Below are 22,660 nucleotides of genomic sequence, written 5' to 3'. Positions count from 1 at the left end.
GAAGGAGTTTCCTAGGTATTATGATTCTATCACCACTGCTTCAGCAGGCTGGAGCTACATATTACCAAATAGCAGGATGACTATGGAAACCATTCCAAGTAGAGCTACTTGGATAGTTCTAAAGATCCCAACAGATGGCCTCATGGAAATATGGCCTTAAGTTTTATTAAGTGATTGCAACTGTACTTTGCAGAAACTCACCCAATATTTTTCAGAATAAAAAATATGTATTACCCCCTTTGATTATTTTACACTCTTATTAATTATTTAATGATTTAAATTTTGCTGTTTTCATTTAGTGTGAATTTTTTTCCTGAGGTTATAGTAAAGTGCACAAGTGTTAACTATATAACTTGATGGATCTTTACATATGTATATACCTGTGGAACTTCGACACAGATCAAGAGGCAGAATATTTTCAACATCCTAGAAAGCTCTTTCATGCTTCTCCCATTCAATATCACCCACCACAGGTAACCAATACTCTCACTTTTATCCCCATAGATTTCACCTGCGTTTGGAACTTTTTGTAAATGGAACCACACAGTATGTTGTCTTATTTTTCTGGCTTCCTTTGCTCAATTCTGTGTCTCTGAAATTTAGATATTATGTTGTATTGTATAGAAGTAATTCATTTCTTACTGCTGTGTAGCATTCCATTTTACAAATATATCACAATTTATTCATCCAATCAACTGTTAATGTAAATTGGGGTTGTTTCTAATTTGAAGCTACTGTGACTGAAGCTGCTATAAATATTCTTGTACATATCTTTCAGTGGACATATGTACTCATTTGTCTTGAGTATATATCTAAGAGCGAAATTTCTGGGTCAACAGAGAGATGTATATTTATATTTAACAGGTATTGCCAAAGAATTTTCCAAAGTGTCTGATCCATTTTACATTCCCACTAGCAAATGTATGAGTTCCAGTTGTTCAACATGCTTGTTGACACTTGCTATTGTCCTTATTTTTAATTTTAGCCATTCTGGTGGGTGCAGAGAAGTATATAACTGTGGTTGTAATTAGGATTTCTCTGATGAGTAATGATGTAAAGAACTTTGTCATGTGCTTATTGGCGCCATCTGGTAAAGGTTAGGCTTAGGCACGGATATTCTCTTTTGTGAGGTGCCTGTTCAAGTCTTTTGTCCATTTATAAACTTTATTGTCTTTTGCTTTTTGATTTGTGAGAGTTATTTACACATTCTGCATACAAGTCTTTTATCTGATATATGCATTGTGATTATCTTCTATGTAAGGTTTGCCTTTCACTATCTGAATTGTGTCTTTTGATTAAAGAAGTTCTTAATAAAGTCTACTTTATCAAATTTTCTTTCAGGGTTGGTGTTCTTATATCCTGTAGAGAAATATTTTCCTATCCCAACTCTCTTGTTTTACAAAAATCCAATTAAAATATTTTTAGAGGAGCCTTGATGTTTTGTTTTTAACCTGTCCACTTCATAATCTAATGGATCCAACTTCTTCCTATTGTGATGTGTTCATGAAATTAACAAAGTTACAATGGTAATAGCATCCATCAAACCAAATTAAACGTACTCAGAGCAAGGCTGTATCAACTTACTGAAAAGCTATGTATGTCACCACTGCAACACCCAGGAAAATGGAGGAGATTCCACATCCGGTGTATGTTATAAGCGCTAATATCTGTTCATTCACTGTATCCACTGTAGATCTGGATAAATCCTAAGGAACACAATGTGTTGTGTTTTACACATTCACCAGAGCAAGTTTATGGCAAAATGCTTCCAGTGTTCACTAACGGTAAGTTCCCAGGATGTATAACATTTCTGCCATAGCTCTTCTAAAACCAGATTATGTGAATGGATATATGATAAGACCTAATATTATTTGTTGAGTATGCCTAGTTCAACTGACTGTGTACAGAGCATGGGGAACCATCAATAGCATTGGAAGAGCATTTAGTCCTTGGCTTCATCATCATTAACATGTTCTACATTTAAAATATAACAAAACTAATAGATGTGAATTTGGGATGCAAAGTGAATAATTATCTGAACTGAGCATCTCAAAACACTACACAGAACAGAAAAAAAAAAAAAAGATCCTTTTCCTTAGACCTTAAATAGCTTTCACAAAATTAACAAATAAAATGGACCTTAGAGATCACAAAGTTCAGTAATTTATTAATTAAGTACCATTAAAGATCTGAAATGACATGCAAAATTATTTGAATATATGTGTGCACTGGTCTAAGAAGAAGGTCCAAAGCTTTCATCAGATGATTAGAGATTCATGACTCATAAAAGGTTAAGAAGCAGTATTTACTTTGGTAGTCCTCAACCAGGAGTGATTTTACTCCTCTCCCAGGGACATTTTGCGGTATCTGGAGGCATTTTTGGTTGTCACAACTGGGGAGGGTGCTACTGGCATCTAGTGGGGAAAGACCAGGGATGCTGCTAAACATCTCACAAAGCACAGAACAACCCCCCACGACAAAGAATTATTTGGGGCCCGGCGGGGTGGTTCACGCCTGTAATCTCAGCACCTTGGAAGGTTGAGGTGGATGGATCGTGAGGTCAGGAGATCGAGACCATCCTGGCCAAAATGGTGAAACCCCGTCTCTACTAAAAAAATACAAAAATTAGCTGGGTGTGGTGGCAGGCACCTGTAATCCCAGCTACTGGGGAGGCTGAGGCAGGAGAATCGCTTGAACCCAGGAGGCAGAGGTTGCAGTGACCCGAGATTGTGCCACTGCACTCCAGCCTGGTGACAGAGCAAGACTCTGTCAAAAAAAAAAAAAAAAAAAAAAAGAAAGAAAGAAAGAAAGAAAGAAAGAAAGAAAGAAAGAAAAGAAAAAGAAAAAGAACTATTTGGCCAGAATATCAATAGTGCCAAGATGGAGAAACCCTGGTGTACTCCAGTCATTCACATTTCAGAAGAAAAATCTAAGATCCAAAAGAGGGAAACAACCTGACCAAGATCACATAGCTAGTTACAGACAGAGCTGGAACAAGAACTCTGGTCTCTCTCTCTCTCTCTTTTTTTTTTTTTTTTTTTGAGACAGGGTCTCACTCTGTTGCCCAGACTGGAGTGCAGTGGCCTGATCATGGCCCACTGCAGCCTCAACCTCCCTGGACTCAGGTGATTCTTCCCACTTCAGCCTCCCAAGTACCTTGGACTACAGACACATGCCATCATGCCCGGCTACTTTTTTTATTTTTATTTTTTGTAGAGACAGGATTTTGCCATGTTGCCCAGGCTGGCCTTGAAATCCTGGGCCCAAGCAATCCATTCACCTCGGCCCCCAAAGTGCTGGGATTACAGGTGTGAGCCATGATGCCCAGCCAACCCCAGTCTTTTGACTCCCACTGTAGTGTTCCAGCCAATTTGGAGGGAGTTGAACAAAATTATTACAATTCAACAAGTATCAATTGAGTACCACTTACTTGTTGAATAGATATGGTTTAAAAATAAATATAAAACAGACCCACAGCCCTCAAAAAGCTAACCATTCTTTGTGGGAACAAGTAACATATGACACATTCAGATAACAGTATATAATAAAGTCACCTAAGAAATCCAGGAAAGTATTCTGATGTGAGTAGAGAAGAAGGAATACATTTGATAGTCCTTTGGAAGAAAAACTCAACAAATACCTATGATCCTTCTTACATTTAAATATTTTAATGACCAGACCCTTTAATCCAGCAATTCTACTTCTGTCAACTTATCCTGCAAAAATACTTACACCAGTGTTCGAGGACACATGAGTAAGAATGTGTATTACAGAAATGTTTGTAATGAGAAAAACAGCAACAGCTATAATGTCCACCAGTCAGGAATTAGTTAAATTTATTGTGTTAAACCCAAACAATGGTATACTATAAAGGTATTTTAAAAATTGAAGTATAATAGATAGATACACATTTGCCTGAAAGTTGTGCAATATATGTTGTTAAGTGAAAAAAGCAATTGGTAAAAACAGTATGAATAATTTGATGCCATGTTTATAAAACAAAGCAAAAACATACATTAATATATACACAGGAAAAAAACCTAAATTAATATACACGTTAGACTGTTAAAGGTGGTGATCACTTGGGAGGGAGGCTACAGGGACCTTTTCTGTACTGTTTGAAATTTGAGAAGCAAGCATTAATTTTATAAGGAGAAAAAATAAATAAATATTTGTCTCAATCTGCTCTACTTTGGATGAACAAATTGGAGGGGGGCTTTTCTTTTCCAAATGCATACCACTTTTAAATAACAATTCACACATATATTACTGGTCTAATAAAAATTCTCAAACTTCCATCAAGGAGTGACTAAGAGACAACTCACCATTAAGACTCCAAAATGGGTGAGATGGTCACACTGACAGATTGTGTAATTTACGTTTGTTTCCTTTACTTTACAGCCTGATGAATTCCATCCACCCAGCCCATCTGTAGGAGACAGAAGGAAATTTCAAAGCAATTTTGTTTTTCTCAGAAATGTTTAACTTTTCATTATATGCACTATTTAAACGTATGTTATAATTAGTATTATTTGCTAAGACAGCAAGATTAGGGGTATAATTGAACACTGAAATTAAATTAAGTCTAATAGACTAAACTGACTTTTTGGGGACTTCGTAAATGGCATAACTTCTTCAGCTCTCACTTTTCCAGTTCTTGTACCATACCTCTAAAAATTAGGACAGACTCTAACCATGAACAAAAGTCCTGCCACCACACTACAGTGATAAAGACTTTTTTTAAAAGTGGCCAATAAATAGGAAGCAGGCAGATCTGGAATCTTTTTAAGGACATGGACATATGGAATATAGGCTGGCACTTGAGCTTACTCAGAGGGACTAGAATAGACATCTGAAAACCCAGCTGAACCCGCAATTCAAAGGGTCTCAAGTGCTTTGAACCAAAGTCAGATCATGGTCTAGAACGCTGCAGGGCCAATTAGAGCCTCTGCTCTACTGGACACCTGGCTAGTTTCTTTTGAGCACACTCAGGGTTTAGAACTAACACTTATACTTCCATAACCTGTAGATCTCAGGTACTAGACCGGATTGAGAGTAGAACTACACGAGTGGCACTAGACCAAAGGGGTTATCCCAGGGCAGGCAGCTAAGTGTGGTCAACATTTGTCCATCTGGGATAATGCCAAAGGTTCCAGAGGTTCTAGATGCATGGGACAGAGGTGCAGGGGCAAAGGGTGACCTGAGATTAGCCCAGTAATTTGCATTAATGAACACAGAGATCAACTTATTTAGGTTGTAGGGGACAAAGCTCATCACTTTATAGGAGTTTTATCCTGAGAGACTTGGAAGGAATCAGGAAAGGGCAGGCAGTGTTATTTTTGTCTGTCAGAAAGAAGTAGTATTCTTATACCCTAGGGAGCCAAATGGGAAGAGAATTTCCATTTTGTCCCAGAATTCCAAGGATAGTGAAAAAGGGAAAGGTCCTAGGCAGAGTTTCCACAGGCAGAAGGACTCCTCACTTAGCCACTCCTGGCATTCTTAGGGAAATTGATTCTGTTTGGAAATTGTCTGAGATTCGGTGATAACCCTGGATATTTCCAGTGAAGATGGCAGGCCTAAGAGCAAATCAGTCAGCAATGACCATTCCCAGTCTCTTTTACTATCTGTCTCCAAAGACTCATGCTTATTCCAGCAATTAGGATCCTTAGAGACCAACCAAGAAGTTTCATCTCCTCAATGAAAAGATAAAAAGACTGGGGCTCAGAGGGGGTAAATTGCTTACCCAAGGTCACACAGTCAGTCTAAAAGAGGTGAGGAGAAAAAAAAAGGGAAGGAGGTTGTAGATCTCGCAAAACTCTGTGGGAAAGCCCACATAAAGAACCAGGTATTCCTTCCTCAACTTTCTTCAAACAACTCAAGGTTACTCTGCGCTGGGCCTTCCAAATTTCTTTCTTCCAACTTTGCTTACCCTCGAGTTGTGTGATTTTTCTGATTTCCCAAATAATTATCTTTGGGGCCTAAGATACTTATCATAAGCTCCTATACTCTTCAGGAAACTGCGGGTAAGGAGCAATTAGTTATTGGGCATGATTGGAGCGCTGTAGTCCCAGCACAAATTGAGAGATCTTACCTATCAAAAAGGAAAGTTGTCTTAATTCCCATGCCCTAATTTGATATAAAAATCATATCCTGTATCTTGGTCATTCAGAATGCTCTGTAGGGTCTGATAAGACAGTAGTTTGAGCACAACTCCTTCCCATTTAACTGCCAAGTGGGAAAATGGTCTGGGGCAAAGTCAAAGTTGCTAACAAAAATACTTACTATTATTCTCAAAATCCCAAAAGGCACAGTGAACTTGACCATAATTCTGGAAAAAAGGAAATCAGAGGTAAACACCTTGCTTTGTGATATTTACCATATAGTAACATATACACACAAGTGTTTTCTTCTCAATACGTTTTCCCATGGTAGACATGAACACACTCATATGCACACACATATACACATACACATTTGGGCCATTTGTGAATTGGCTGTTAGACTAACTCCATCTAACTCTGGATTTACAAGTGAGAAAACAGCATGTCACTGGATGGTGATCTGATATGTCCTTTAAAATATTTGGTAGTATTAAAAATTGCCATGCCCTTCTGGTACAAGGCTATGGATAGTCAATGCTGGGCTGATGTGTTCCTTCCGCAGCTTTGGAATTCGGGCCTCACTGCTGAGATCAAGCCTTATGAACACAAATTTGATCTGTTCCCTCATTAGGCCTACAGAACATTCCTAAGATCTCACCAGCTCCTATAGTCTTCAGGAAACTGCAGGCAAGGAGCAATTAGTTACGGGGGATAATTGAAGTGCTGTAGCCCAGACCAAATTGAGAGATCTTACCTATCTAATATGTTTCATTTGGTGTTTGCTTCTTTAAATTTCCTCTCCCTCTCTTCCTTCTCTCCTTCCCTTCCAGAAGCAAGACCAGTGAAAAGTATGCTGAACCATATGGTCTTTTAGACTGGGAACTGAGAAATATATTGAGACTTCACACTGGCCATACATTAATGTCAAATAATGGAATAGTCATTCATACTTGTACTTAGGCTAAATTTGATTATTTAGTAATATATACCTTATTTTATGCCATACGACTATGCTTTTAGTTCTTTGGTGATAATTCACACACATTTTAATGTTCTTTATGGAAATTCAAGTAATACAAATATTCAATTATTTTGAGTGAAGTTGCTTGCCTCACTCAAAAATAAATGGAATCACATGTCATTTAGTGTGATGGGACATCCAAAAGATCCAGTCACTGCCCCACCAATCTATCACAGTGCTAGAATGCCGATCACTTTAGGATAAGGCATTATTTCTAGAAGGTTCCAATTATAACACACCTTTGCTACCTGGAATAGGACATTCTTCATTAAGTGTTAGAATCACATCTGTTAATTAACAAATTACTTTTAACAGAAACATCGTGAAGAGTTCCTGAGGCCATTTGATTCAGAACTGAAAATGGATATATTACCTGGTTTCCTCCAATATGCTGCAGAGTGATAACCACTGGGTCAGCTAAGTTTTGAATAAACATATCTGAAATGCTGGCACTCACAACATATGTGGTTAATGCTTTAGTGATGTTTTTGGTCTGCAGATGAAACAAAAGAGGAGTTCAGGACCTAAATTTCTAATTACATATTAATAATCAATCTGGAATTTTGAAGTGCTACACACAACATTAGGTACAGAAATGTGAAAAATAAAATTGCAAGCTAAGGTCAAAGGTTATTCAGCTCATCTCCTGTCTTCACATAAGGTCTCCATTATACCAAGCTAGAAGAATTCATTAATCCATCTATCCATCCAAATGTCTATCTAGCATGCATTGGTTTTGCATCTGCTACTCAGTACTGCACTAGCAACAAAATGAAACTATTCTCTATTTTGATAACTTTCTGGACCTTGACATTTCACAACTTATCCCAGTTCTAACTCTCAACCATCCTTGCTTACTTTTAGGGAGCTCCTCTATAAGAAATCTAAATCTATCATGTTTAAGTTATAAACCACTTCTTGTTCTATTCTGACAGAGATGGAAGCAGGTTGATGAACACCCAGTTTGAAACAAATCTCAGAGGACAGTCATTGCCTTCTTAGGGGACTGTGAGCTCTGAGGGCAGAGCCCAGGCATTGTATAGCCTGGTGTTCCTCACATATCCTAGCACACAGCAGGTGTCTTGTGCCCACAGTGAGCCACTTATTATGTGCTTTTAATGCACATGCCATTTGCAGTCCTCACTGAAACCATATAAGCATTTTTCAGATAAACTGAGGCTTGGGTGGCTCAGTGCCCATATGGATAAAGGTCACAAGGCTAGTGAATGACAGGGCAGGGATGCTTAATAAATGTCGGTTTAAAGGCAACAAACTAGAATGTATCTGCTGAGAAGCAGGGCTTGCTAACTAACAGTGCCAAAGTACCCCAGGCCAAGGCTTCAGGATGCAAGTCAGCTGAGAGGCTGCCTTTTCTGGGGCACAGGCATATGTGAAGAGGCCAGAGATAGGGCTGGTGATACCAGACAAGAGGGAGAGGAAGAAAAATCTCTGAGGACTTCCCCAAAAAAGCCTAGAGGACATGAACCCAGATGATATTCCTTGGAGACCCTGCTGGGCCACTTTCAGAAGATGCCAAGGTTTCATATTTCTGAAGAAACAGTGTGCAGTCCCTACTACCTACCCTACACACCTGAGCCCTGCAGCCTGGGTAGTCGCGAATTCAGCCTGGGGCTCCACTAAGACTCTACTTACTTCCTGTTTCTGACCTGTTCTGTTCATTCAAAGCCAGTCTGGGGCAACCTGATTTAGAGATGGCCAGCAGCAAGATATAATGGGAAGGGCCCTGCTGACATTCAAAAGGCCAAGTGCTAACCCTAGCTCCCTTGTTCCTCCTAAGCCTTATTACCCCTTCTTGGTCTGTTGGTGACACTAGGAAAGATGGCAGACTAGATGTTATTTAATGATCCTCCCAAGTTAGTCTAAGAGACACAGTTTTCTGTAGTGAAAAGGCCAAATGAGGAGACACATGCTATGACCCAAGGCTTAATTAGCCTTTTCTCTGGTCTCATTTCCCTTACCACAAAATGGTAGCCATGCCAGGAAAGGAACAGAGCCTTCCCATCCTTCCACCCTTTGCACTGTAGGCTCAAGTTTTATCTGGTATACCTCTGAACTTTTAGACAAGCTATTCCCTCTATCTGAAACTCTCTTCCCTCCTTCTCTTTGCCCTGTTTCATCTTTGAGCTCCTACTCAACTTCAGGACTCCGCTGAGACCTTTCGCTCACTGCACTTTCCTGATCTCCCAGATGAGTGGTAGATCTCCTCTTCTATGCACCCAGAGTCTCCGTGCTGTATTGTAACCATCTAGTGCCTGTCCCTCTCCTTGAGAATCACAGCTAGTGGAGGCGTGGAAGAGGAGACCCATATTATCCAAGAGTGGTGCCTTATCAACAATTTCTGTGGACCAGGCATAGTGGCTCACACTTGTAATCCTAGCACTTTGGGAGGCAGAGACAGGAGGATGGCTTGAGGCCAGGTGTTTGAGACTAGCTTGGGCAACAAAGTGAGACCCTGTCTCTACAAAAAAAAAAAAAAAAAAAAATACGAAAATTAGCCAGGCACGGTGGTAAGCACCTATATTCCCAGCTTCTTGGGAGGCTGAGTCAAGAGGATCACTTAAACCTAGGAGTTAGAGGTTGCAGTGAGCTGTGATTGCACCACTACACTCCAGCCTGGGTGGCAGAGCGAGATCCTGTGTTTAAAAGACACAAACAAACAAACAAACAAACAAATGTCTAAAGTTATATGTCATAATGACTTAAGATTTTGATCAAAAAAATGTTAGAGGAAGTAGTGTGAAAGCAAGGCTGTGATACTCGGGGATTCAAGAAAAACAGAATTAAAGAGCAGCATCTTTTGTAAGTACTCATTCCCCAATAACCAGTGGCACAGATCCCAGCCTTGGGTCACCCCTTCAGTGTTAGAACGTTTAGGTCTCTTTTCTCCTCCAGCAGACTGGAAGTTCCGTGAGGGCAGGCACTATGTCTCTTGCTCAGCATTGCATCCTCAGCATTCAGCACCATGTAAGACACACAGTAGGAATTAAATAAATATTTGCTGAATGAATAAATGATTGAGTGAATAAATGAATAAATTGTGGCACCTTCAGCAGATTCCTTCCCCTCTCTGAGTCTCAATGTCCTCAATATCCATTTTACTTTTACCAATGGTAAACTGAATAGATGGGATGATATGAGTTAGGAGGGCCCTTTCAGCACTGAATTTGACGGCAGGCTAGTTCTAATCCTTCTTCATCTGGTACTATGACGTTTGCAGGCTAATTTTGGCAAAGATCTTTAATCTTTTTCAGTAGAAAGTGTTAGTGAATAAAAATGACTTATTAAGTGTGAAATCTATGCAAAACAAGTTTATCTCTTATTCTATGAGGCAAGCACAGCCCTCTGAAGAAAGGAGAGAAATTAAGACCAAAATAATGGCATCTCAGGTGACACAGAGAAATTGTAAGCCTTCCAAAAGAGTCAGAGTGTTATGGATCACATTTTTAATTTTTATTAAAATGTTTTGCCCACTAAATATTTTGCCCAGGAGGCAGGAAGGAGAGCAGAGGCTCACTTACTCCAAGCAGCCATCCTGGATGGGATTTGAACTAAGCCCACAGGAACAAATAGAATTTAGATAGAGAAAGGAGTGGCTAGAGAACTCCAGGGGAACAGAAAGTCTTACAGACATAGCTGGAGGTGACATGGTATAGTTGAGGTGGTGTGTGGTATGGGTATGTGCTATATTTTGAGTTGACCCAGTGCAATCTCCCACAAAAGAAATGTGAATATTTGGCCATTAGAAATTCATTACTTTGGATAACCTCTTTAGAAATACAAACACATCTAGGAAAATTAATGTATTGACTTCTTAAATACATGAACTTTCAAGTCAGATAACCTGAGTTTGATTCCTAGCTGCGCCACTTTTTAAGTATGTGGCCTTGGGAAAAATTACTTAAACTTTTTGAGTCTTGACTTCTCATGAGAAGTAGATGAAATAATAAATGTAAATATTAACAATTAATAGTGTTCATTATCTTCAAATTCATGCAAACTCTGATTACTGTCTTCCCAATAAATAGATGAGACAGAGTGGTCTAAATGAACGAGCCTTTTGTTAGGCAGAGACCTAAGACAGGATAATAATAATAATAGTAGAGCAAACAGTTAACACGGTACTTATGTGCCAAGCAGTATTGTAAGCACTTTAAATACACTAACTCCTTTAATCCTTCAATAGCTCTATAAGGTATTCATATTACCCTATGCTACAGAGAAGGAAACTAAGGCACATGAAGGTTGAGTAACTTGCTTGAGGACACACAGGCAGAATATGGCATTGCCAGCTTTAAATTCAACCAGGCTGCCCCTGAGTCCACACTCTTCAGCATCACATCAGGCTGCCTCTGTTTTCTAGTGGGTGAGGACTGCAGCCTTCAGGGAAAGTTCTGTGGGGGCTGTGGGAAGTAGCAACAAATGCCTGCAGGCAAATGTCCTTCTGGATACCACCCAGCTTCAAAGGAATTGGCCCAAAATAGTGGACATGTTGGCTTTGAGGAGCCAGGGGAGATTTGGGAGGAAAGCACTGACAAGCCGAAACATTATTTCATCAGGAGAACTCGCTGTTCTTTTCTGGCTTTGAAACATCTTGAGACCTCTGTTTAGCCACCAGATAATCCTTAAGGTCCCTTCCAAAGCTGAGATGTTGTGAAAATTAAAAACTGTAGAACATCATTAAAGTAGACGTTGATTCATGTTAAGGGGCAAGGGTTGTGCTGGAAGACTTGTGGAATCAATCAGCATATTCTAAAATAAATAGAATATCATGAAAATAGCAAGAGTTCATAATTACAATGAGTCACCATATGCCAGTTCATCACAGTCACCACAGGCAAGAATTTACCTTAAAGAGTGAAGTTTGGCCAAAGAAATTAAACAAGATCGTTTGTAAGTTGCTAAGAGGAATTCTCTCCGTCAGTGATTTAGGCAAATATATGGAAGCCAAAATCCCTCCCACAGGGACATTGCCTAGGAAAATCTGTCAAGAAAAGCCAAAAAATGAAAATTGGAGTTTTCATTCATCATAGTGAAGTCTTGCCCACCTCCCACCCCAGTTCAGCCTCAGAATATCACTCAAAGGGCTGAAAGGTGGGAACTAGCTCCATAAGCTATGATATACTTTACACACACACACACACACACACACACACACACACACATATACAATCACAGGCCAAGACATGATCCTGGTACACATAGACATAGACACGAACACACATCATCTTTTCCTTTCTAAGCCTATTCCTGAGGTTCTCTCCCTCTGAGGTTCTCTCCCTTTGATCTCCTTTCACCTGGGTAATAATAGAGATGAGAGGGAAATGACAAATTAGGTCATTTGCCCTGATTATTAGAAATAAAGACCAGTCTTGGAAATCAGGATACCGTCCTCCATATGATAAAAGGAAAAAACAAAACAACAACAAAAAACACAATACAATGGGATTAGGCATTTTCCTCATAGTTTATGGAGCAATGTTTTGGTTAAAAAGTGAAGCAGTAAAGTGAGGCATTAGCGCTTAGCAATTCTGCTGCATGTCACAGCTATGGTTTGAATATGTCCCCCCAAAAGCATGTACTAGAAACTTAATCCCCAACGTGATAATAATGGGGGCTGGGGCACAATGGGATATGTTCAGGTCATGAAGGCTCCACCCTGTTGAATGGATCAATGCCAATTATAAAAGGGCTTGAGGCTGTGAGTTAAATCTTTTGTTCTCTCTCTCCCTCTCTTTGCACATCTGCCATTGGATGACACAGCAAGAAGGCTCTCACCGCAGGTGGCCCCTTGATCTTCGACTTCCCAGTCGTCAGAACTGTGAACCAATAAATTTCTCTTCATCAGAAATTACCCATTCTGTGGTATTCTGTTATAGCCGCACAAAATGGAATAAGACATTCACTATTAGAAGTATTTGCTGAGTTGATTGGTAATAGTATTTGACAAGTACTGGAACATTTTTGAGAGTCAAAAAGGCTTTGTTAATAATTACACTAAGTCCACAGCCATAAATCGGGACTCTCCCAGACAAAACAGGATATGTGGACACACTTACTTGCATTCTCCCATTTAATCTATCAACTCTGAGAGGTAAGTTGTATTGTGGCAACAGGAAATGGCTTAGAAAGGTTAAGTGACTTGCTTAGGGTCACACAACTGAGATGTGGTTGAACAAAGATATATACAATTTTGGCCCACTTTTAAAATTTATTTGTTGCCTCTCAAGTTGCTATTATTTAGCTGGGTGTATAACGGGGGTTAAAAGTGAATAATATTTCTAAAAATGACTTGTAGTCTCAAAAGCCATATGGCTCTTTGCTAAGCAGAAATGAACTCTGCTGGGGCAGTCAAGTACCATGGAGAGGACATGATTTAGCTTCTACATGTAAGCAATTTGGTACCAAGAATACAACCGGTGTTGTTTGTTTCGTCTCTCCACCAAGATTCATGATAGAAAACCCCATTGTAAACAAAATACACTGGGAATTCAACATCTGTTTCAGTATGGCTAAGTAGCTCCTAATAAACTCAACCCTCCTGCATGTAACAACAATACAAAGTAACAACGACTTGAAGGCACTGGAAAATTACCAGACAGTTTCTGGAGAAGAGTAAACACTTGGAAAAAGGTAACATCACAAGGTGGGGTACCCGTTTTTATAGCTTGCAGCCTGATGGCAGGCTGAAACTAATGCTGTGAAGGACATCTAAAACTTTGATTTTTTTTTTTTCTAAATTGCAGTCTTTGTGGAATGAAGAACCAGAAACAAAAGTCAGGGCAACCATAGCCACTGGGAGGTGATGGGGGTTGTGGGGGGACATCTGGAATGGAAAGCGGGATCCAAAATTCTGAGTATAAGTTCTGCCCAAATATCTGCCTTACCTCTGGACCACATATGTACAGGACAGATTTCCACTAAGAATGAAGGAAGTTAACTGAGATTTGAACTGCCAGTCAAGAGATGGTGTCTACAGTATAGACCAACCAAGTTAATTGCCTGTTATGACAAAAATCTATAATCTACAAAAGAATAGAGTAGAATCTAGAGTGTTCATATATAACATTTATAATACCCAGGACATAATCCAAAATTACTCAATATATGAAGAAAAAATGTGACCCATTTTTAAAAGACAATCAATGGAGTTAAACCTTGAGATGATCCAGATATTAGAATTAGCAGACAAGGATTTTAAAGCAGCTAGGATAACTATGCTGAGGTATTCAAAATAAAATATGTTTGCAATTAATGGAGAGAGGAAATAATAGCAAAAAAAATATGGAAACATACAAAATATAAATTCTAAACTTTAAGCATAATATTGGAATTTTTTAAAAAGTAAATTTTATTGTTTGTATTTAAGGTATATAACATGATATTATGGGATACATATAGAGAGTAAAAAGGTTACTATAGTAAAGCAAATTAACATATCCATGATCTCACATAGTTACCTCTTTTTTTGTTGTTTTTATGGCAAGAATAGCTAAAATCTATTCATTTAGCATGAATTCCAAAAACAGTACAATTTTTAAAATTGCACAGGATGGGTCCAATAGTAACACAAAAACAACAGATGTCTGCAAATTTAAAGGTAGATCAGCAGAAATGATCCCTTTAGAAGAATAGATAGTGAAATAATTAAAAACATGAACAGTCTCAGGGATATGTGGGGAAGTATCAAAAGGTCTTACATACAAGTAATTGGAGTCTCAAAAGAAGAGGAAAGAGAAAATGGTGAGGAAACAGTATTTGAAGGAATAACAGTGAAAATTTCCCTAAATTCAGTAAAAGGTATAAATTTACATATTCAAGAAGCTCAGCAAATCCTTGGCACGATAAGAACAAAGAAAAAAAATGCCCAGGCATATAATAGTCAAACTGCAGAATATCAAAAAATATTTTAAAAAGCCAGAGAAAATTTACACATTATATACAGAGAAACAAGAACTCAAATGATTACTGATTTCTCTTCAGAAAACATAGAGGCCAGAAGAGAGTGAAATGATATCTTTAAAATGCTGGGGACTGGGGGAAGGACTTGCCAATCCTGAATCCTATAGCAAACAAAAATATCCTTCAAGCATAAAGATAAAATAAAGACATTTTCAGATAAATTAAAAACTAAGAAAATTTATCATCATCAGACCTGCATTACAATAAATCCTAAGTGAATATTTTTTGAGCTGAAGGGAAATGATACCAAATAGAACTCTGACCTTCAGGAAGGAATGAAGAGCATCAAAAATAATACATATCAAAGTAAATGTAAAAAACCATTTTTTCTCTCAATTTTTTAAAATAACATAGGACTTTTTAAAGTAATGACTATAACATTGTCTTGTGAAGTTTATAATCTTTTTGTGTAAAATGTGTGTGTGACAATTATAGCATAAAAAACAGGGGGCATAAATTGATACGTCTAGTTTAAAGTTTCTACATTTTACATGAAGCAGTACAATATTAACTCTAAGTAGACTGTAAAAAATATACAAGTGTATATTATAATCTCTAGAGCAACCATTAAGAAAAAAATGCAGGCCAGGCATGGTGGCTCACGCCTGTAATCCCAGCACTTTGGGAGGCCGAGGCAGGTGGATCACTTCATGTCTGGAGTTCGAAACCAGCCTGACCAACATGGTGAAACCCTGTCTCTACTTAAAAAAAAAAAGCCGTGCGTGGTGGCACATGCCTGTAGTCCCCTCTACTCTGGAGGCTGAGGCACAAGAATCACTTGAACCCAGGAGGCGGAGGTTGCACTGAGCCCAGATCGTGCCACTGCACTCCAGCCTGGGTAACAGAGGGAGACTCCAAAAAGAAAGGAAAGGAAGGGAGAAAGGAAGGAAGGAAGGAAGGAAGGAAGGAAGGAAGGAAGGAAGGAAGGAAGGAAGGAAGGAAGGAAGGAAAAAAGAAAGAAAGAAAGGAAGAAAGAAAGAAAGAAAGAGAAAGAAAGAAAGAGAGAAAGAAGAAAGAAAGAAAGAGAAAGAAAGAAAGAAAGAAGGGAAGAAAGAAAGAAAGAAAGAAAGAAAGAAAGAAAGAAAGAAGGAAAGAAAGGAAGAAAGAAAGAAAGAGGGGGGCGGAGCAAGATGGCCGAATAGGAACAGCTCCAGTCTCCAACTCCCAGCGCGAGCAACACAGAAGACCGGTGATTTCTGCATTTTCAACTGAGGTACTGGGTTCATCTCACTGGGGAGTGCCGGACGATCGGTGCTGGTCAGCTGCTGCAGCCCGACCAGCGAGAGCTGAAGCAGGGCGAGGCATTGCCTCACCTGGGAAGCACAAGGGGGAAGGGAATCCCTTTTCCTAGCCAGGGGAACTGAGACACACAACACCTGGAAAATCGGGTAACTCCCACCCCAATACTGCACTTTAAGCAAACAGGCACACCAGGAGATCATATCCCACACCTGGCCGGGAGGCTCCCACGCCCACGGAGCCTCCCTCATTGCTAGCACAGCAGTCTGTGATCTACCGGCAAGGCAGCAGCGAGGCTGGGGGAGGGGCGCCCGCCATTGCTGAGGCTTAAGTAGGTAAACAAAGCTGCTGGGAAGCTCGAACTGGGTGGAGCTCACAGCAGCTCAAGGAAACCTGCCTGTCTCTGTAGACTCCACCTCTGGGGACAGGGCACAGTAAATAATAACAAACACAGCAGAAGCCTCTGCAGACGCAAACGACTCTGTCTGACAGCTTTGAAGAGAGCAGTGGATCTCCCAACACGGAGGTTGAGATCTGAGAAGGGACAGACTCCCTGCTCAAGTGGGTCCCTGACCCCTGAGTAGCCTAACTGGGAGACATCCCCCACTAGGGGCAGTCTGACACCCCACACCTCACAGGGTGGAGTACACCCCTGAGAGGAAGCTTCCAAAGCAAGAATCAGACAGGTACACTCGCTGTTCAGAAATATTCTATCTTCTGCAGCCTCTGCTGCTGATACCCAGGCAAACAGGGTCTGGAGTGGACCTCAAGCAATCTCCAGCAGACCTACAGCTGAGGGTCCTGACTGTTAGAAGGAAAACTATCAAACAGGAAGGACACCTACACCAAAACCCCATCAGTACATCACCATCATCAAAGACCAGAGGCAGATAAAACCACAAAGATGGGGAAAAGGCAGGGCAGAAAAGCTGGAAATTCAAAAAATAAGAGTGCATCTCCCCCGGCAAAGGAGCGCAGCTCATCGCCAGCAACGGATCAAAGCTGGATGGAGAATGACTTTGATGAGATGAGAGAAGAAGGCTTCAGTCCATCAAATTTCTCAGAGCTAAAGGAGGAATTACGTACCCAGCGTAAAGAAACTAAAAATCTTGAAAAAAAAGTGGAAGAATTGATGGCTAGAGTAATTAATGCAGAGAAGGTCATAAACGAAATGAAAGACATGAAAACCATGACACGAGAAATACGTGACAAATGCACAAGCTTCAGTAACCAATTCGATCAACTGGAAGAAAGAGTATCAGCGATTGAGGATCAAATGAATGAAATGAAGCGAGAAGAGAAACCAAAAGAAAAAAGAAGAAAAAGAAATGAACAAAGCCTGCAAGAAGTATGGGATTATGTAAAAAGACCAAATCTACGTCTGATTGGGGTGCCTGAAAGTGAGGGGGAAAATGGAACCAAGTTGGAAAACACTCTTCAGGATATCATCCAGGAGAACTTCCCCAACCTAGTAGGGCAGGCCAACATTCAAATCCAGGAAATACAGAGAACGCCACAAAGATACTCCTCGAGAAGAGCAACTCCAAGACACATAATTGCCAGATTCACCAAAGTTGAAATGAAGGAAAAAATCTTAAGGGCAGCCAGAGAGAAAGGTCGGGTTACCCACAAAGGGAAGCCCATCAGACTAACAGCAGATCTCTCGGCAGAAACTCTCCAAGCCAGAAGAGAGTGGGGGCCAATATTCAACATTCTTAAAGAAAAGAATTTTAAACCCAGAATTTCATATCCAGCCAAACTAAGTTTCATAAGTGAAGGAGAAATAAAATCCTTTACAGATAAGCAAATGCTTAGAGATTTTGTCACCACTAGGCCTGCCTTACAAGAGACCCTGAAGGAAGCACTAAACATGGAAAGGAACAACCGGTACCAGCCATTGCAAAAACATGCCAAAATGTAAAGACCATCGAGGCTAGGAAGAAACTGCATCAACTAACGAGCAAAATAACCAGTTAATATCATAATGGCAGGATCAAGTTCACACATAACAATCTTAACCTTAAATGTAAATGGACTAAATGCTCCAATTAAAAGACACAGACTGGCAAACTGGATAAAGAGTCAAGACCCATCAGTCTGCTGTATTCAGGAGACCCATCTCACACGCAGAGACATACATAGGCTCAAAATAAAGGGATGGAGGAAGATTTACCAAGCAAATGGAGAACAAAAAAAAGCGAGGGTTGCAATACTAGTCTCTGATAAAACAGACTTTAAACCATCAAAGATCAAAAGAGACAAAGAAGGCCATTACATAATGGTAAAGGGATCAATTCAACAGGAAGAGCTAACTATCCTAAATATATATGCACCCAATACAGGAGCACCCAGATTCATCAAGCAAGTCCTTAGAGACTTACAAAGAGACTTAGACTCCCATCCAATAATAATGGGAGACTTCAACACTCCACTGTCAACATTAGACAGATCAACGAGACAGAAAGTTAACAAGGATATCCAGGAATTGAACTCATCTCTGCAGCAAGCAGACCTAATAGACATCTATAGAACTCTCCACCCCAAATCAACAGAATATACATTCTTCTCAGCACCACATCGTACTTACTCCAAAATCGACCACGTAATTGGAAGTAAATCACTCCTCAGCAAATGTACAAGAACAGAAATTATAACAAACTGTCTCTCAGACCACAGTGCAATCAAACTACAACTCAGGACTAAGAAACTCAATCAAAACCGCTCAACTACATGGAAACTGAACAACCTGCTCCTGAATGACTACTGGGTACATAACGAAATGAAGGCAGAAATAAAGATGTTCTTTGAAACCAATGAGAACAAAGATACAACATACTAGAATCTCTGGGACACATTTAAAGCAGTGTGTAGAGGGAAATTTATAGCACTAAATGCCCACAAGAGAAAGCAGGAAAGATCTAAAATTGACACTCTAACATCGCAATTAAAAGAACTAGAGAAGCAAGAGCAAACACATTCGAAAGCTAGCAGAAGGCAAGAAATAACTAAGATCAGAGCAGAACTGAAGGAGATAGAGACACAAAAAACCCTCCAAAAAATCAATGAATCCAGGAGTTGGTTTTTTGAAAAGATCAACAAAATTGACAGACCACTAGCAAGACTAATAAAGAAGAAAAGAGAGAAGAATCAAATCGACGCAATTAAAAATGATAAAGGGGATATCACCACCGACCCCACAGAAATACAGAAAGAAAGAAAGAAAGAGAAAGAAAGAAAGAAAGAGAAAGAAAGAAAGAAAGAAAGAAAGAAAGAAAGAAAGAAAGAAAGAAAGAAAGGCAAATATATACAATTAAAGAGTCGGTAAACAATTAAATTCAACTATAATAAATGTTAAAATAAAGCAAGAGACAACAGGAAAGAAAGAACAGAGGAACAAAAGCCAGAGGGATAGACAGAAATTAAAATAAAATGATAGTTCAAATCTAACCACATAAATAATTACATTAAATGTTAAAAAAAAACTACACACTCCAATTAAAAGTCAGATATTATCAGGATGGATAAAAAATGAAACACAAACTATATGCTATCTACAAGAGGTACACTTTAAATATAAAGACAGCTAGAAAGCAAATGAATATAAAATATACATTTGTACCTTTTAGAGTAACCATAAGAAGGCTTGGATGACTTGGTTTTTTATATTGAAACCAGATAAAATAATTTCAAGACAGTATTATGAAAGATAAAGAGGGATATTTAATAATGATAAATAGGTTTGGGGGTAGGATTAGTATTAGAAAGACAAACCAACACAAATGTATATGTGCTTAATAAAAGAGCCCCAAAGGCACAGTGGCTCATGCCTGTAAGCCCAGCACTTTAGGAGGCCAAGGCAGGCAGATCACCTGAGGTCGTGAGTTCAAGACCAGCCTGACCAATACGGTGAAGCTCCATCTCTGCCAAAAATACAAAATCAGTCGGGTGTGGTGGCAGATGCCTGTAATCTAAGCTACTCCGGAGGCTGAGGCAGAAGAAGCACTTGAACACAGGAGGCAGAGGTTGCAGTGAGCCGAGATTGTGGCATTGCACTCTAGCTGGGATAACAAGAGCAAAACTCTGTCTCCAAAAAAAAAAAAAAAAAAAAAAAAAAAAAAAAAAAAAAAAACCAACTATCTAATAAAAGAGCCCCAAAATAAACAAAGCAAAACTTGAAAGGAATAAATGGAGAAATAGACAGTTGCACAAAATTAGAGATTTTAACACCCTTTTCAACTAGAGAACAACTAGAATAAAACAAAGATGATTGGAACAACACTGCTGGCACCTTGACCTATATCCAACAACTGTAGAATGCATATTTTTTTTTTAATTCCATGGGAAACATTCACCAAAATAAATCACACACTGGGATACAAAATAAGTGCTCTGAATCAGTGTCCAATATATGGTACTGTTTTTCCCATAGCCAGGATTCACAGTTCCAGGAATCAAGAGTTGGAAGTGGAAGTGACACTACTCACCATCACCCCTAATGATCTACTAGCAAAATTTTTGCTTCCTATTCCCACAATATTACATTTGGCTGGCCTAGAGGTCTTAGTTCCCAAGGGAGGAATGCTGCCACCAGGAGACACAACATCAATCCCCTTAAAATGGAAGTTAAGATTGCCACCTGGACACTTTGGGCTCCTCCTACTTTTAAGTCAATAGGCTAAGAAGGGCGTTACAGTGTTGGCTGGGGTGATTGACTCGGACTATCAAGATGAAATCAGTCTCCTACTCCACAACGGAGGTAAGGTACGCATGGGATACAGGAGATCCATTAGGGCATCTCTTAGAGTTACCATGCCCTGTGATTAAGGTCAATGGGAAACTACAACAGCCCAACCAGGCAGGACTACAAATGGCCCAGACTTTTCAAGAATGAAGGCTTGGGTCACTCCACCAGGAAAAAAACCACGACCTGCGGAGGTGCTTGCTGAAGGCAAAGGGAATACAGAATGGGTAGCAGAAGAAGGTAGTCATCAATACCAGCTATGACCACGTGACCAGCTACAGAAACAGAGACTGCAATTGTCATGAGTATTTCCTCCTTCTTTTGTTAAAAACATGTTTGTGCATGTATACACTTGTACTAAGAAAATGTCTTCATTTTATTTCTTTTTTCCTTTATCATGTGACATAGGATTTACTGACTTCATATCAGCATTTAAGTATTGTTAATTTTATGTAATAGTATTTGTGTTGGGGATTTGTGCATTTCCAGTTGTACAAAGGATAGTTGTATTCTGTTAAACATAATTATGACCTTATTATTGTCTTTATTTGAAGATTATGTATGATCTCAGGAGATGTATATGGGTTCAACTTAGAAAGGGATGGATTTGTGATGGTTAATACTGAGTGTCAACTTGATTGGATTGAAGGATACAAAGGATTGATCCTGGGTGTGTCTGTGGGGGTGTTGCCAAAGGAGATTAACATTTGAGTCAGTGGGCTGGGAAAGGCAGACCCACCATTAATTGGGTGGGCACCATCTAATCAGCTTCCAGCAAATGTAAAGCAGGCAGAAAAACGTGAAAAGGAGAGACTGGCTTAGCCTCCCAGCCTACATCTTTCTCCTGTGCTAGACGCTTCCTGCCTTTGAACATCAGACTCCAAATTCTTCAATTTTGAGACTCGGACTGACTCTCCTTGCTCCTCAAGCTTGCAGACAGCCTATTGTGGGACCTTATGATCATGTAAGTTAATACTCAGTAAACTCATATATATGTGTGTGTGTGTGTATTTACATATATATATACACACACACACACACACATATATCCTACTAGTTCTGTCCCTCTAGATAACTCTGACTAATACAATAAGCTTCAACCAATGTAAATGGATTGAAATTATACTAAGTATATTCTGTGACCAAAATGGAATAAACAAGAAATCAATAACAATAAGATATCTTAGGCTGGGTGGGGTGGCTCATGCTTGCCATCCTAACACTTTGAGAAGTTGAGTTTGAGACCAGCCTGGGCAACATGGAGAGATCTCATCTCTACAAATAATTTTTTTAAAAGTAGCCAGGTGTGGTGACATGCACCTGTGGTCCCAGCTACTCGGGAGGCTGAGGTGGGAGGATCACCTGAGCCCAGGAGGCTGAGGCTACAGTGAGTCGTGATTATGCCACTGTGCTCAAGCCTAGGTGACAGAGTGAGACCTTGTCTCAAAAAATAATAATACAATATCTTAGATAGCTCCAAATACTTGTAATTGAAATAATACACTCCTAAATAATCCACGGACTAAAGAAAAAAATAGAAAATATTTTGAACTGACATAATAAAAATACAACATATAA

At 39.5% G+C, this 22,660-nt stretch overlaps 1 protein-coding gene across 1 annotated transcript in view; it reads right to left on the bottom strand.

The window, feature by feature from the left end:
• ADGRG4 (adhesion G protein-coupled receptor G4) overlaps positions 1-22,660 on the bottom strand; it is a 96,363-nt gene that overhangs the window by 16,285 nt on the left and 57,418 nt on the right. Inside the window, exons 12-16 of the mRNA XM_015444345.4 lie at positions 11,990-12,124; positions 7,496-7,615; positions 6,283-6,328; positions 4,326-4,429; positions 1,585-1,706 (exon numbers count right to left, since the gene is read on the bottom strand). Coding sequence (XP_015299831.4) covers positions 1,585-1,706; positions 4,326-4,429; positions 6,283-6,328; positions 7,496-7,615; positions 11,990-12,124 — 527 coding nt within the window. The remainder of the gene's footprint in view (positions 1-1,584; positions 1,707-4,325; positions 4,430-6,282; positions 6,329-7,495; positions 7,616-11,989; positions 12,125-22,660) is intronic.

This window comes from Macaca fascicularis, chromosome X, assembly GCF_037993035.2.
Source record: "Macaca fascicularis isolate 582-1 chromosome X, T2T-MFA8v1.1".
Lineage (NCBI taxonomy): Eukaryota > Metazoa > Chordata > Mammalia > Primates > Cercopithecidae > Macaca > Macaca fascicularis.
Note: the sequence above shows the minus strand (reverse complement) of the source record. Positions and strands in the feature narration are given on the sequence as shown.